Source organism: Olea europaea, chromosome 2 (genome assembly GCF_002742605.1).
Source record: "Olea europaea var. sylvestris chromosome 2, O_europaea_v1, whole genome shotgun sequence".
NCBI classification, from domain to species: Eukaryota; Viridiplantae; Streptophyta; class Magnoliopsida; order Lamiales; family Oleaceae; genus Olea; species Olea europaea.
The window spans coordinates 18,027,363-18,044,013 of record NC_036238.1 but is presented as its reverse complement, the minus strand read 5'-3'; the positions used below and the strand labels follow the sequence as shown (position 1 = coordinate 18,044,013).

The 16,651-nt window shown below is 33.1% G+C and overlaps 1 protein-coding gene and 1 pseudogene across 2 annotated transcripts; both read right to left on the bottom strand.

The window, feature by feature from the left end:
• Positions 1–399: 399 nt before the first annotated feature.
• LOC111412862 lies at positions 400–3,241 on the bottom strand (annotated as a pseudogene).
• Positions 3,242–4,541: 1,300 nt separating this feature from the next.
• Positions 4,542–11,203, bottom strand: LOC111412842 (monodehydroascorbate reductase-like). Of its 2 annotated transcripts, XM_023043734.1 has the most exons (11): positions 10,941–11,203; positions 10,181–10,252; positions 9,199–9,250; positions 8,739–8,819; positions 8,516–8,634; positions 8,200–8,419; positions 7,967–8,085; positions 7,749–7,874; positions 5,929–6,069; positions 5,088–5,413; positions 4,542–4,785 (listed from the first exon to the last, which is right to left on the bottom strand). In XM_023043734.1, the coding sequence occupies exons 1-10, from the start codon at positions 10,989–10,991 to the stop codon at positions 5,090–5,092; spliced, it is 1,305 nt and encodes a 434-aa protein (XP_022899502.1). In that variant the 5' UTR covers positions 10,992–11,203; the 3' UTR covers positions 4,542–4,785; positions 5,088–5,089. The 2 variants fall into 2 exon arrangements, with proteins under 2 accessions (XP_022899502.1, XP_022899496.1); XM_023043728.1 differs by lacking the exon at positions 4,542–4,785 and having other exon boundaries at positions 4,908–5,413.
• Between the last annotated feature and the right edge of the window lie 5,448 nt (positions 11,204–16,651).

Below are 16,651 nucleotides of genomic sequence, written 5' to 3'. Positions count from 1 at the left end.
TTTTTCAAATGACAAAAGGTGCCAACAGAAATAACAATAGTTTCCACAAGTAATAATAATCCTTTTCACTGTATTTTAAAGATTTCACCAAGATGCATGCAACAAGGAACCAATCACCAACTGCCTCAATGTCTTATACTCAGGCTATAAGTTAAGACTAAAGATTAATAAAATGGCTGAAAAATAAGAGTCTGTTTGGGAGCGATTTTTCATCCAATAAATTTGATTTTTTGACCGTTACTTCACTATTCCAGCCGTACTTTTTGACTTCTTCACTTACAAGCGGTCCCTACTATTTTCCCAACGATCAAAAAATCAATACCGAACAGGCCCTAAATTGATGTGATGTGCTCATGGCGTCTTGCAAAATTTGAAAACCTTGTCAAAATGACACCGTCAAGTAAATTTTAAGACTTTGGAACAATTAGAAAATAACACAAGTGAAAAGATTCATAACGACAAAATCCATATGTATAGATAAAAATCAATCCAAGCACCATGTCGCTAACTGAAACGCTTTTGGCTTGTCATGACAGCATCTATCAAATAAGCACCAAAATAAAGGAGAAAAAAAATACTAACAGCCGGTCTTAACTGTATGAAAACTAGAGCACCTTTATAGAGCAGTAAAAAAACCTCTAATCAAAAAGACTGAAGCCCATGTCCTGCAGCAAGTTCAGAAACAGAAGTTTCAATTAGTATCAAAATATACAGAAATAAGATGTAAACACTGCAAATAAATGCATATATGAGGGAAAATATCCTTTAAGATTACATTTAGAAGGAAATTTAGCAGTCAGGGAGGAGGTTGTATCATGGATAAGTTCTCATTATGTGCATCAAGTGACAATTTCAGCTCAGCCGACATATTAAAAACAAAATATAAAAAAACTGACCCTTTTTCAAACTCCCTAATATCAGTATGTTATAAATACACCAACCACAATCATAAACCATTAAAACCAAATTTATGAAGTTCTTAAAAAAGAGAAGTTAGGGAATGTATAACAAACTATTTTAATGACAAGGCACAATGAACTACAAGTTCTAATAACTGGTGTACAATAAACATTCACAGAAAAGCTTACATCATCTGATTCCTCTTTCTCCTCCACCTTATCTTCTTTCTTAGACTCAGCTGCAGCTGGAGCAGCAGCACCACCACTACCACCAGCTGCAGATGCAGCCACAGCAACAGCACCACCACCAGCAAGTACAGATGCCAACTTCTCTCTTCCAGCGGCAATGACCTCTGTGATATCTTTTCCCTTAATTTACATCAGAAGAAGCTCAATCATATCTTCATCAGCTTCAGCTTCAACTATATTCCAAATGAAAAGAAGACATAAGTGTGGGTACGAAAAAAGTATGCTGCTACTATCAAGCAACAATCATGCATAAAAGTTATCATTTGACAAGCCTTCTCCCTTATTCAAACGCTCAATCAGTTTTCAGCTGAAAATTGTTTCAAAGTAGTACGAGGGAGAACAAGAGAAATAAATGTGCCACCCAACTGAACCAGTAAAATAAATCCACAAAAAGAAAGTACCACGGAAAAAATCGAAAAGGAAGGCTTGTGGGCAAGTAAGAATTTATGCTTACCAAATAGACGAGGGCCCTAGCAGGAAAACTTGCAAAGCAGAGTAACATGAAGCAAGCAGAAAAATATCTTATCTTTAAGGATTAGTAGAACAGAGAAGATCACCGATTACCTTCCCAGATTCCTTATAAATTATATTTCACTCAGAATATCATATAAATAGGGAACAAAACCCATAACAATCTTGGTAATTGGTAACAACATAAAACAAACCTCCAGACATTCAAACTTAAATAGGCATCCATATCCAAAATGATGAGACAGAAGCCCTACAGGTCAGAGAATCAGTTTAAAAATCTTATTCAGTCTTCCTAGGATTTCCGTTATCGGATTCGGATGCCGGGCTAACATGTTCTCCACAGGACATAATGCTAATGCACCAACTAAATCAAGCGAAGGAAATGTATTGAAAAGCTAAAAACAAGTATAAGAAACCCTGGATCTTTCATACAAAATTTTTCTCATATTTAAAAGTGAAAAAGTTAAATCTAGCTGATAACCACAGAGCTACATAATGTCTAATGAGGCTCACTTCGTAGTTCAAAGATCATAAACTACAAAAGCCAACACAGTTTTGTGATAATATATTATCCTTTAATTTTCTATACCTTTGAAATAAACAAATAATCAGACCTCAAATACCAAAACAGTATGAAGTGTATGCACATATTTTCACCTACATTTCCATTTGGCCACATCCAAATGAAAGAGAATATTGCATAATCATAAGTGCTGGGCTCTAGGTTAGGGCCAGATTAATGAACTGACTCGAGCTCGAATATGAGTTGATTTAACTACCCTAACTATGGCATAAGACTTCTGCGATGTTAATATTTTCACTGGAGAAACAGAATCTCTTTACAAATACTAAAATACTTAAACATGAAATTTATATACTCAATACAACATAAACATATATGATACATTAACACAGTCTTAACTATTCATATTAGAAAATCGAGGAGTGAGATAATAAATTACCACAGCCAAGAATGCCCTTCAAATCATCGGCCGAAGGGGCGGCATTGCCTCCCAGAACGGCAAGCAAGTAGGCAGCCACAACCTTCATTTCTGATCACAAATCAAACATTTATTAAAAAATAAATAAATAAATAAAATAAAATCAGTATATATATAAATATAATAATACAAACCGGAAAAATTCAGTTAACATTTGCATATATTCAAATGTCCTTACGGCACGGTTGAGAGAGATTGCTCAGTTGATCTTGGAACTGGAATAAGAAAAGCGAGAGGGAGAAACCGGCTAGGGGGACGTGGATATATAGCTAGGGTTTTTATTGGGTTTTGTATCTGGTTTTATTTTCTCGGTTGCATAGTAGATCCGAACCGGCCAACCGGGTATTACCCGTGGGTCATAGAAGGTCCGGCATTGGCCTGGCGGGAGTTTGCTTTCTATGTATTCCTGAAGAGGCTATTTTCCAATCATCCACTGGATGGCATAAGATGTCATTGAATTGTTGTCGATGTACTTTAACTAAGTTGATTGAACACTGATTCAACCGTTCCTACCGCACATACTCATAAATTTCTTTGTCAATTTTCGAACGATTGTCGAGACCAATTCAATTTTAATAACCATGGGATTACGTTTACAGAAAATGGAGAAAGTCGGGAAAGACCAATATAGTTTTTGAACTAAACCTGTTCTCACTCGTATACTAACCAAAGTGAGGTAAAAAGGCCTTCTTTGGCTTCTGCACTTAAAAGTCCCTTTTTCGGGTTTTCCTCTTAAGGAAAGCCTAAGACTAATTATTTTATTTCCTGCTTGAGTTCTCGAATTGCCTTCATAAATGAATACCCCCTTTTGGAGGGTGGTAGGAAAGATTGCATGTTCTATTAGTCAGATATAAGCCTAACAGCCTTGTAAAAATAGAAAAGTCCTATCTTTTGAATAAAAAATGAGTTGGCGGAAGGAAGATCTCCACTCATTATTCGATCCCCCCAATTGAATCGGGGCAAACACATACGAAAAGATCACTTGGAATCGAAGTCAGGATGAACGAATATACCATGCTAAGTCATTTCCTATTTTTATACTAATAGTTGTAAATTCCTTGCACTTGGAACTCAAACTAAAACATGAGGCACAATAAATTAGTAATGGTGCATGTGTAATGTTCTATTGATCCAATTTAGATTGGTTCACGAAAGGGAGTATGGACAACAAAACAAGAATTCATTTTGACCAAACCATCTAGTTGTCTCATCTATAGATTCATTTAAAAGACATACAAGGGGCTTTCTTTTAATAAAGGATCCATGTGTTGATTGTTCTCTAAAGATAAATTTTCTTCTTCCTTATGTAACAGGGGAATAAATCAATCAATAAAATTCCGGTAGGCATAGGAGTGAGATTTCTCATTCCTTAGCTGAATAAACAAATTAGAATTATCTATAAATATCTTTATTTTTCTCAATCTCACTAACAAGATCTCATAATAACATTAGTTAATCGAACAAGAAATGGATAGATCGGAGGATTAGTTAGTAATGAGAGGGGATCGCTTGTTCCTTGATTGATGAATCATAAGAAGACAATTCATGGCTTATATTCTTATTAAGAAAGAATAATAAAATTGAATTTATGGGTTTCCATAGGTCAATTTACAGGATAATCCAATAAAGGATTTTTATCTTTGAAACCCATTAAAAGGGGCATTGCAAGAGAAATAATCTAATCTTCGAATGCCCCAAAAATATTATGAAGTGCTCAAAAATGGTCTAAGTTTAATCCTTATTTTATCCCTCTTCTAGAATAAATTTTTATCACAACTTAAGAAAATTTTGTCCCTCTGACCAATTAAGAAAATTCGACATTTTCTTGGACCATCATGTACTTGAATTTATATGAACGTCCATTTTCAAAATTACCACCGTTAAAATAGTATTGTGAAAGAATTATTGTTCAAAATAAAACTAAGAGAAACTTCGTTTGATCCGATTTATTCCTTTCAACAGAAATGGTTAACAATGTCAAGAATCTGAAGACACAGATTTACATTCCATAAGTAGCAGAGAGGATTGAATTACTGTGGGTCTCCTAAATCTGGCCTAGGCCATAATTAACAGGCCCAAACTCTGGTAACACAGTCTCAAATAATGTAATGCATGAATTTTTGTACTAGCTCAGGGATTAAGCAACATGGTTTGCGACGTGTTTCCTGCAGAAAAAAAGCTATCAGAATCGAGAAAGTCATTGTCGCTCCTAGATGGATACAACCTAGTGTAGCAACAGAAAAATGACTGCATTTTGTGAAGTCAGAAGAAATCGTTAATTTCTAAATAAAGAAGACAAACTATTTCGAGATTAAGAGCATAGTAACTCTATGTCTCAGTGTCGAATAATTAATAGAAATCATGTCACACCAAGGAAAATAAGACAATGATGAATCTAAACAAAGCCTGCGATCCATTGAATAAACAGCTAGTTCTACTGTATCAACAGAAAAATAAAAATAAACACCTTCAAACTTTACAGGCAAAGGTGAGACCCTCTGTGGCTAGCTGATCCAAACTGTGTGCTGGAGGCTGAACCCTTGCGACTTTAGCAATTGCCTTGTTTTCTTCGGGAGTACCACCTTCCAAAAATGCACCAACAACTTTCCCATCTTTGATCCAGTATGATCCGAACTTGTGAGTTGGAGATGTAAGGCTGCCATCTCCATAGAACACGGTTTCACCTACATTGTCACCGTAAAACTGCCAAGACAGATCAAATGCACGGGAATAGAAGAATGGAAGGTAGTCGTATTCATCAATAGAGTTTCCTTGTTCACATGAGAAAATTGCCTGCAGCGTAACAAGTAACTCAGTCCTAACTCGGTTGTACGGAAGGTGAAATTTACAGTTTAGCTACAAAAGTTTCACAATCGAAACCTCATAAAAACAATAGAAAGATGGCGACAATGAGAATATATAGAATCAGAATCTGAATGTTCTGGACAAAGCCATTTCAAGTACCACTCCAGTGTTTATTGTCAAAAGAATGAAAATTGAGCAAAATATGAAAAAAAGGATGTGCCAAAAACAAAAAAACAACAGAACGTGTTCAGGAGTCAATACAAGAGTGAAAGACAGCAATTTAACATTTGGGTGATAAATATGCATAGTGAGTCAAAATTTTCCATCATATGTTTAGTGATGGTTCAGAGTTTACACTCGTAGATGCATCTGAATGGCAATATTATTGTAGTATATAGGATTGAAGACCATTTAATTTTGAGTATTTGTTGGCAAAATGCCCAGCACGTTGATATTAAACCAGTCAAGAGAAATGAAATCATTCATATGAAGACATCAGATACCTTTACAGCTTGTTCAGCAGATTTGCGAGCATGATCAACATGTTCAACTCTTCTCATTTCATTGTACAACTTCATAGGGAAAGTAGCAACATCACCCACAGCATATACATCAGGAACACTTGTTTTGAAGAAACCATCCGTCTACAAGCAAAAAGTGACATAGGATGCAGCAATCAAACAATTATAGGAAAAAGGGGAGAGGAGAAGAAAAAGGAGGGGGAAGATAGGAGAGACATAGACAGAGAGAGGAATTAGACTTATAAATTTCATTATCAAAGTTGTATCTATTATTAGGCATAAGGCCCCTTTATATAGGGTTTAACTTAATCTAAGTATGAAACATCTAATAAAATCCTAAAAAATCTAGTAAATAAACATAATAAAATCCGAGGAAATTTAGTAAATAAATCATATTAATTTTTTCTAAAATAAGAATCTAAACATGAAAAAAAAATCATATAATAATATGATAGGATCTTCATCATTTCTCCTTAACTGAGAGAACTTGACTCCAACGAGATAGATTACAACTTCTTAGCCAAGGAGGGCAGTCTTTCTTCCAACCAAATAATGAAAACGAACTTAAGATGTCAAATCCTTCTTTTGTTGGATGATTTCTTCTTTTCAGTTGTTGTGGTTGGGAAAATTATTTTGGTGGTTGAAAGGTGGCTATGGATGTGGGTGTATAAATTTTGAATTTGAACATAAAGTTTGTTTGATCAAAGGAAGACAACTTGCTTACAAATTTAACATAGGATGCAGTCAAACAATTATAGAAGGATAAAAGGGAGAGAAGAGAAAAGGAACGGGAAAAGAGAAGAGAAATATACGAGGAAGATATANGGGGGCAGAATTAGATAGGTGGAATAGAAATTTAAGCAAGAGAAAGTATCAATATATTTCATTATCAAAGTTGCAACTATTACAATACAAAAACCTCCATTATGTAATGTTTAAAATAGTCTTAATTAAAGGAAAATTCTATAGAATCTATGAAATCAAATCTAATTATGTCTCCTAAAATAAGCATCAAAATTGAAAACTAAATTAAAAAATAATATCTCTATAAGATTCCCATCATTTAAACTAAATTAAATATAATATCTATATAAGATTCCCATCAAGAAGTCTCAGAAAAATGACCACACAAGTATCTACAAATTCGGAATATAATAATACAGCACATAAAGTTGTGATCGGTATGACTTTGAGCTCAAAACATTGCTACAGTTATGTTCATCAATATCCTAAAAATTGAGGCTCTGCTTCCCTGTATTTATTGTGAATATTCGTGGAGAAGGCATAATTTTATTTACCCAATACAATTTGTTGTGATCATTATTCCTTAAAATTTTCTTGATGGCATGCATCATGTGTTGGCCGCTGCTATTAGATGTTTTGTATGGAAGCAGATGGTCCTTTTACAAAATTTGAAAAGATGATATAATACTAGTCGTCTAAAAGACAAATTCGGATGTTTTCTTATATTCTTTGATACTAAATATTATGTGGAACCTTATCAAAATATCAACATTGAAGACAACATAATTCAGTGAGCACATAATTGATAAAAGCATTAGCAAAAAAAAAAAATGAAATAGTACAGCCAATTGTTTTCATAAAATTACTTGTTCTTTGACCTTTTCATATTTTGGTCATTCATGTTGTCGTCTCCTAATTTTGTTTGTTAATTACTTTGTCATCAACTTTCCAAGCATGGAGAGTTGAGACAAATAGATTACATAAGCACTCTAATTGATTGAAAGCGCTAACAAGAAAACGCGATCAATTTAGGGGAAACATTAAGTGAAGTCACGCACCTTGATTCCACCCTTTTCCTCTTCAACCTGACCTTTAAATAATTTTGTTACTGGCCTTCCACCTACACCAACAACAACTATATCGGCTTCCATAACCCTACCATCCTTAAGTTTTACATCTGTAACCTGAAAGTGGAGATATAAAATTACAACATATGACTAACAGGACACAGATCAATTCAGAAATGAAGAACAAAAATATGTGCTTGAGAACACACCTCTCCGTTTTCGTTTGTACCAAATCCAGTGGCTACCGTCCCCTTGATGATTTTGATACCCTTGTTTGCATAGTAACCTTCGTAGAAGCCAGCTAACTCGGCAGTGAATAGCCTAGGCACTGCATAAAGATATGCAAAAGCAAGGTGAAGGGTACCCAAAAAAGTCAAGTCAGAGTACACCGAAAACAACTTATAAAATGAAAATCCATAATAATATTTATATTTCGACTTACTACACCAAGGTTCAGGGTACACCATGCTGACATCAATGTTGTTAATTTTCAAAGCTGCACTAAGCTCAAGACCAATGTATCCACCACCGACAACCAGTGCGTTTCCATTTTTCTTTGCTTTGATTACTTCCACAAGTTTATCAGCGTCATCAATTTCTCTCAAATAAAAAATATTTTTAGCATCAGCCCCTTGTACACCAAAGTCTGATAATCTGACAACCTGGAAAAAGTAACATACACAAGCAGAAAATTCAGTTGAGTACATGAGAATCACACTTGAAAAAGATGAATAGAATCTAGTTTCATGCTACTCAACAGTAGAACCAGTCGCTATAATCAGTATCTGATATTTAAATGTTTCGCCAGCTGCACTGATAAGTGTTTTTGAAGCAAGATTTGCTTTAACTACTTCTGTGTTGAGGATCAAAGATATCCCTGTATATCATCAAGATAAGTTCACATTAGGGATTTTTCATGCAAACAATGTTTGTTCTTCTGACTGGCTAAAGATTTCTAACAATGCAGCCAATAGGTATTACCTTTCTCTGCATACCACTCAGGAAGAAGCCTCTCTCCTCCACTTCCAACACACACATGAAAACCTGGAAGTCTTGCAGTTCCTGGAGAAAATATAAAATCACATTTCCATCAGAAATATCCAATGCAAATGTTTATACGAAAAATAAGCTGCTATATGATTGAAGACCACTATCGTGACATGAAGAAGAGAAAAAAATGGTTAACATTTTGCAAAGACAATATAGACTAATAAAAAGTTTGATATGATGGAAGAACTAATCATACCAAGTAATAATATTCAAATTTGTTAGACATATATAGGTGATGTGAAATTTCCTAATATTGGTTTGACCAGGGATTTCCCTCTCTCCCTGTATGGATTTGCCAGTGATGGCATTTATTATTTATGTATTGCAAATTCGGTGTTACAATACAAACCACGCTTGATCATTGAGAAACAAAAAAGGTAAATCAACTTACCCTCAGGAAACAGATATGCTTTGCTGAGTGCTGGACGTTCATAAGGAGCCACCTGAAACCATCAATTAACCTTATACAGTAAAGTTGATAGAAAAAAAAAATGCTTTTTAATGCCATGAAAAGAGACATTTCCAGCATAGATGTTAGGGCAGATACATTAACTTCGAAAGAAAATAAAGTAGTTAAGCAGTTGATTCCATGTTAGCCTAGCCGCTTCTTCTCCCAAAACAACTTACTAACAACATATAAATTAAAAATTTAACAACAATAAAAGTAAAAATGGGAACACATAAGGACAACCTGTGGAGCACGGTCACTCCTAAGGTGAAGTACGGTATGATGCATATCAGAAATTAACACTCCCCAAACATGTCCAACACATCCCTTGGTGTGTCCTATATCTTTTACATATAATTTAATTTTTGACACACGAGGCACACAAAAATTAACACTCCCCAAACATGTCTAACAAGACAAGGATTTGAGTCATATGACAAGCCTCGATTATAAATTAAAAATATAAACTTACGAATGGATTAAGTATGGTCTATCAAATACAATTTTAAATGCGTGAATATTATTATTTTGTTGCACAAGTAATACAAAGTATAACCCCAAAGTCTGAGCAACATAACATAGAAAGTAGAAATTGAGGACTCTCTTAATTGTGTAAACATCTGACACTTTATTGACATGCTAGGAAAAGTTACAAAGTTCAAATAGTATGTGGAATTTGTGGAATCAATAAAGCGGGACAAAGAAAAAGGGTCCTCAATAGACTGAAATAATTTTATTCTGTTGATTTTGTGATGTGCAACAATCAAATAGGATCTAATCACTCAATGACTTCTTTTTCGTCCAAACATCTGACAGATAGAAGCAAATTCTGTTTTTTGCCTTAGCCAAGAATAACACAAGAAACTAATCAAAAGTCTTTTTGCTGCATAATAACTGTCTTAGAGAATACTTTCAAAGTGCATACCGCCTCTTTGGAAAAGATAGCCAATTCACCCGGCTTAACTCCTTGGTTGGCAAATTCTCTGGCAGCATAACCCTGGGAGCATGACCAAATTTTGATTCAGTAACCATATTTATAACAGTATGGAAAAATAGTCGAAAAGCACTTGCAATAAAATGTATCAGACGGTCCGCATTCTCGATGCAGTAACATTGCAGTTATCCAATTGGCTTAACCATTTTCATATCTAAGCAACTTCAAGTAATTGTGGAAATTTGAAATCAAACCAAACAGATTGTGCAACATTACATCGAGAGTATCATGCATTTTTCAACTTTTACGTGAAGACGCGTGCAATTAAAGCTAAAAAAAGAAATTGCATGATCGTGTAGAACTTTTTATTACAATCAAAGGCTTTGATGAGATTGTGACCGAAAATCAATAATATAAAATATAAATTGACAAATATAAAGTTTTTTAGGATAAAGCCTTCGACTAAAATCATTTAAATCTAGAGGAGAATACGGCAGTTTGATCTGGAGATGACTGTATGATGACTGGAATAAAATAACATATATATTAGTAATTACGCAATCTTTAGATAAAAAATACAAGTGAGATTGCGATTTAGAAAAAATGAAGAAGAAGAAGAAGAAGGTGCTACTTTAGAAGTTAGAACACGAAGAACAACGAGCAAAAACTCAATTGATTAAAGTAAAATATACAGAATAATCAAAAAATGATAAAATAAGATCTTAAAATGATCGATGTAGAAAATACTCACGGCAGCGACTCCACCACCGATGATCACGTACTTGAATGCCTTCTCAGCCATTGAATCAATTCAGTGATTAATCGATTGATTGATTATATAATTCGACAGCTACAAACTTGGAAACTTACGTGCTCTTTTCCAGTTTTATAGGGAGGTCAAGATGAGGACTTTGATTAGCTGAGGGGGAGGTATGAAATGAAAAGGATGTGGAAACCAATCGCAGACATACACGTGGAAGAAATTTGAGTGTGAAGCCGCCACCACGACTACACACTTCCCAGATCAGACTTGATTATTGACAAATGAGAATAGATGCCGGTTTCAACGCGATGTTCATACCCTCTCTCGTCTAGATTACATCAATTCTATGGACGCGATAAATAAGAATTAAGATCTCGCTTAGTTTTCACAAGTCAACTTGTTTGATTGAGTTATATCTATATTCGTCTCCCTGATGGAATGTTTTTTAAGATGATCCTAGTTGTTAGCTTATGACAAATTTATTTAAGTCTTGGACCGAATTAGAGAAACATAATGGTTGACATAATAAATGATCGAACACACACACCCTAAGAGTCGGACATTATTTAATTCACGTGGGGACCCGCACACTTTGTGAGGGTTGATCACCCTGTCTGTCAAACATTTTCAGGTAAAGTGACATTTCCCTTTAGTCTTTTGTAATGGCTATGGTCTTTTCATGTAAAATGATTTGTAATTTTTTAGGATGAATAATAATGGATTTCACAAAATGTGTTTGTAATTTGTTCTCAGATTAGACTGTAAGGTTTGGAGAAAAGAAATCGCTTATTTTTAAAATCAGCATTCTTTAGATCAAATATTAGCAGAACGAAAAGAGGCGTAAAGAGCACGTATGCGATAAATCAGGCTATATATAATAATTATCAGTGTATGGTTGAATGAAAACTTTTTAACAAAGCCAAAGGAGAATTTTGTTTATTTTTTGTTTCAAAATTAGAGAAATGGATATTTTTTATATAAAGATAGATATAATTTAATAAGAATATGTATTTTGAGAACATTTTAAACAACGGCAAATTGGTTAAATTTTAATATAATTTAATTATTTAACTTCAATTATCAAATAATTATTTATTGAATGGATTATACAGAGTCTTTGAGCCTAATGGTTCATCACAAAGTAGGTGAACGGACAAGTATTTAAATGTAGCAGCCAAGATTATTCTATGTGCAACCGCAACAGTATATGTGCGCTAAATAAGTGAGGAACGAGGGAGGGCGTCATCAATTATGTCAAAAGATTGCACCTAAAGGGGCTGCATATTATTGATAATACATGTGAAAAGAATCAATAAATATTTGCACCTAATCAATTTTGTTTGTTCATATGAGGAATTTTATAGTTATTATTATCAAAGATTCTTAACCATGTATGATTGTAATGACAACAACACGTTGTTTAAATATTAAGTTGGAAATATGTCAAGAATTATTCTGTCACAGGGGCTGTCAAATGTCCATGTTAGTGTAGCCTCTCTCATATGTCAAAAGATTTCTTCATAGCTGAAACAAATTCAACAATTGTGACAAAAGCCGGGGCGGATCTAGGGGGACTGGGCTGGGCTGTAGCCTAGTCCCCTCTCCAGCCCACTTAATGTTTTTCAGAGCCAAAAAAAAAAAAAAATTCAAGTAAAATTTTTTTTTTATGTGTAAATTTATATATATATATTTTATATGGTAGCCAGCTTGTTATATATTAGCCCAATTTGTAGTTTGATCTTGGCTCCGCTCTTGGGTGAGAGCCTCTTGATATTGAAGTGAATCAATAACTCTAAAGAATCCAAGATTCAAGATTAGGGGATTGTTCACAAGTTGACAATATAAAAGAATATCGAATTCATCTTTTCTCTCAACTTCTTCAAACTCGACATCATTAACATCTAAATGTGACTTTACGTCACCTTTTTGAAAGAAGACGGTCCTAAAACATGGCCATTTTTCTTTGATTAAAGGCAATAATTTTTGAATTAAACATGATTGAAAAACAACCAACAGAATTGACTTTGCCTCTAAAGTTCCTGTTGGCTGGTTACTTAAATATGAATAGCCATATTCCAGTATTTCCATTGAAATTCCTTATCGAAGTGACATCAAATTGTGGACGCAAGATAACAATCAAAAATATAAGCTTTGCAATGAATCTTTCGAAAGGGCTCTATTTCACCTATATGGAGATAATAATTTTGTGACACCTTAGACATGTAAAACCACTTTTCATCAATTTGAATTTGAACAAGAAGCATAACAAACAAAGGTTTCTATGTAAGTGTACCTTACGTGAACATTGAGAAGCAAAACTCTTTGCTTTCTTGTTGTCATCCGATTATATATTGTTGAATAATCGACCTCCAATCAATGAATTTTCCGGGCTCAGTGTACCAATCTCAACCTTACAACACCCAAGCAAATCACAACCCAAACCTCCAATCCTTCTTCCACACTCCGATTGTTTCACCTTGTACCCACTAAGGACACAATAAGGACGGTGTTTTTTCGGCCACAAAGGCTATGAAGAAGTAAGAAGAAAAATAGCCGAGAGAGAGCACAAAGAAAAAGGGGCAGAGAGTTTTCTTCAAAGCCAAGAAACACGCGTAAGAGATAGAAGACCAAGGGGCTAGCTTATATAGTTTGGGTTAGGTCAAAGTTGTGTGGGCCAAGTTCAATACGAATACCAGTAAATGGGCTAACAAAATAAGTCATTCAATGAGTGTGAAAGTCGGGCCATGAGAAACGCAAATTAATTAGGTTGCTTCCAATGGTCCAAATAGTTTTAGGGTCATGTCCTCAATATTGGGTGTTGATAATTAATTTATCCAATGTCGGTTTAATATCATCGCCCGAGATTATTGGGTATCAAAAACCCAACATATATATATATATATATATATATATATATATCCTTTTTTGATTCTTCTATATGCGGTTGATTTCTCACATTCAAAGCCTTTGATAAGGATCTTATATTTATTTAAGGACGAAAATGACAGCTTTCATCTGTTCTAAATCTACTACAACTCCCTTGCGACCACGTTTCACAAGCTTTTAGAAAAAATTGGTAGATCACCATTTGTAGTAGTAAAACAATTCCCATCATGCCAAATTTGAGAAATTGATCTAAGGGTGTGTTTGATAGGGTGGAAATGAAATTGGAAGATAGAATTGGAATTGGATTTTCCAACTTTAGGTGTTTGATACATTTTTTTCCATAAAATTCAAATTCTTGGTTGTCTTGAAGTTTAGATTTTTCTTGGTTTTTAAAGAAAACCAATTCCCACCATATGTGGTGGGAAATTGGTTTGGCATTTATTTATTTTTTTCGATTTTTTTTTTTTGGCAATGAAAACAAATTCTAAGAATTATTGTAAAAAAAATATTTCTTTTTAAATGGCAATTTCCATGTAAAATAAAGCCAAACGAATACCAAAAGATAGATGATTTTCTTGAAATTTTTATTTACTTATTTTTTTTGTTGATAATGGAAATAAATTTAATTCCCCAATACCGGTAAAATATATTCCTTTAATTGACAATTTCATATAAAACAAAATCAAACGAATAACAAAAATACTTTTATTTCAACATTTTTCACGTACAAAATTATACCAATCAAACACAATAATTTATAATTCTTAGAAAAATAATTCTAAACAATTCAATTCTCTGGAATTTGTTTTCTAGGCTATTCAATTCCATTTTTACAATCAAACGAATCCTAATAGATATAGAAAAAAGAGTTGACGACTTTCAAAATGACTCATCTTGCTGCCTTTTCATGCTGACTTTCTTGGAGTAGCATTGCAAAAATAGCTCTTTTTTATTACAAGTGAAAATTTTCTTTTTGTTTTATTGACAGATATCTTCTAAAGCTTTCATGGTATTAGTGATAGAGTTGGCATCTTTCGAAAATGATTCAAATCAATCAAAGTAAAAAAAATAAATATCAATCATTGGGGAGGAATTTTTTTTTTTTTTAAAGTAATTCGTTATGAACCATTCATTTTTAACTTTTGACTAAGCCCTCGTTTGCCCCCATTAATTTCAATTTCATTACATTTCATTTTTCTCTCGTTTATTTTCAATCACACAATCTTTTATAAAATAATATTATATGTAAATTGAAAACTTTTCCTTTTTTTTTTCAACCACTCATTTTTCAAAAAATTACCATTCCACAAATTTTCATTTCCCCAAAATGGGGGGCCAAACGGGGCTAAATCTAACTACATATCTTTATTGATAAAATTCAATCTGAAAAATTGAAAACAAACTTAAAGGGTAAATGCAAAATATTTGAAAAATCTCAGGCGCATTACCAAACCGAATTTTTTTTTTAAATCAAAATTTTGAATTTTGTATGGTTGTCAGTTAGGGCAATTTAGCCACTTCGCTACATTATTGCCTTGAGCATTGCAATAAAGAGTGATTAGGTGCAAAAATAACTTGTTTACTTCATAGTCGTCTAGTTTTAATAGAGTAATGAGTCATCTAATATTTATATAAGCGTATAATAGGCAAAACGTAGGTAAAGTTTATTGTTTCCATTATATTGATTAAATTTTCTTAATCTATGTGATAATGAAAGTATGCATATTTTTGTGGGATGGAGGAAGTATAATAAATGAAAGGGGTATTTTGAAAAATGTCCAATTTAATAGGTGTCAATTCAAAAATGTCTACTTTTTAAATTTAGTACTAAATTGTCTATTAAAAAAAAATCGCACTTGTTCATTTTTGATTAAAAACAATCATTTGTAATCAGAACTCTTAAGTGGATCAAAACTGTGCGGTTAAAACGAGAGAAGAATAACCCTTTGTACTAAGGTTGTGTTTGATTGGAGGTGAAATTCCATTAAAAATGGAATTGGAATTCCACCCTTCAGTTTAACCTTGTTTGATAGCATTTTTTTAGCTTAGAATTAAATTTCCAACTTGAGTGTCAAATAAGGAATTGGAATTCTCACCAAAATGGTGAGAATTGGAATTCTCGATTACTGTAGTATTTTTTTTCTTTTTGTAATGAAAACAAATTCTAAGAATTATTATAAAAAAATATATTTTCCTTTAATTGACAATTTTCATGTAAAACAAAGTCAAACGAACACCGAAATATAGATGATTTTCTTATTTTATTTTTTTTGACAATGCAAAAAAACTTTATTCTCAATACCAGTAAATTTTATCCTTTAACTAATAATTTTCATGTAAAACAAAATTAAACGAACACCAAAAAATACTTTCATTTCAATATTTTTCACGTAGTAAATTATACTAATCAGACACAATAATTTACAATTCTCAATGAAACAATTTCTAGACAATTTAATCCCCTGAAATTCGTTTTCTGAGCAATTCACTCTCATCTTTGCAATTAAACGGGCCCTAAAAATAACATTCTTAACTAAATCAAAAATTATAAAAAAAGAACCATAGACTGTTTTAAATTTTCCATTTAATTTTTTCCTGCATAAGAAATTTCTGTTATTTTTGAATTACTTTTTTCTAATTTGACCGCAACAAGATATTAGAACAATCCCTGAAATTCGTTTTCTGAGCAATTCACTCTCATCTTTGCAATTAAACGGGCCCTAAAAATAACATTCTTAACTAAATCAAAAATTATAAAAAAAGAACCATAGACTGTTTTAAATTTTTCATTTAATTTTTTCCTGCATAAGAAA

Excerpts from the sequence above, each read along its gene's own strand:
- LOC111412842 (XM_023043734.1), bottom strand. The coding sequence starts at position 10,991 with ATGGCTGAGAAGGCATTCAAGTACGTGATCATCGGTGGTGGAGTCGCT. Across the intron at positions 8,635-8,738 it reads TGAGTGGTATGCAGAGAAAG|GGATATCTTTGATCCTCAAC; the intron begins GTAATACCTATT and ends GATGATATACAG. Across the intron at positions 8,420-8,515 it reads TTATAGCGACTGGTTCTACT|GTTGTCAGATTATCAGACTT; the intron begins GTTGAGTAGCAT and ends TACTTTTTCCAG.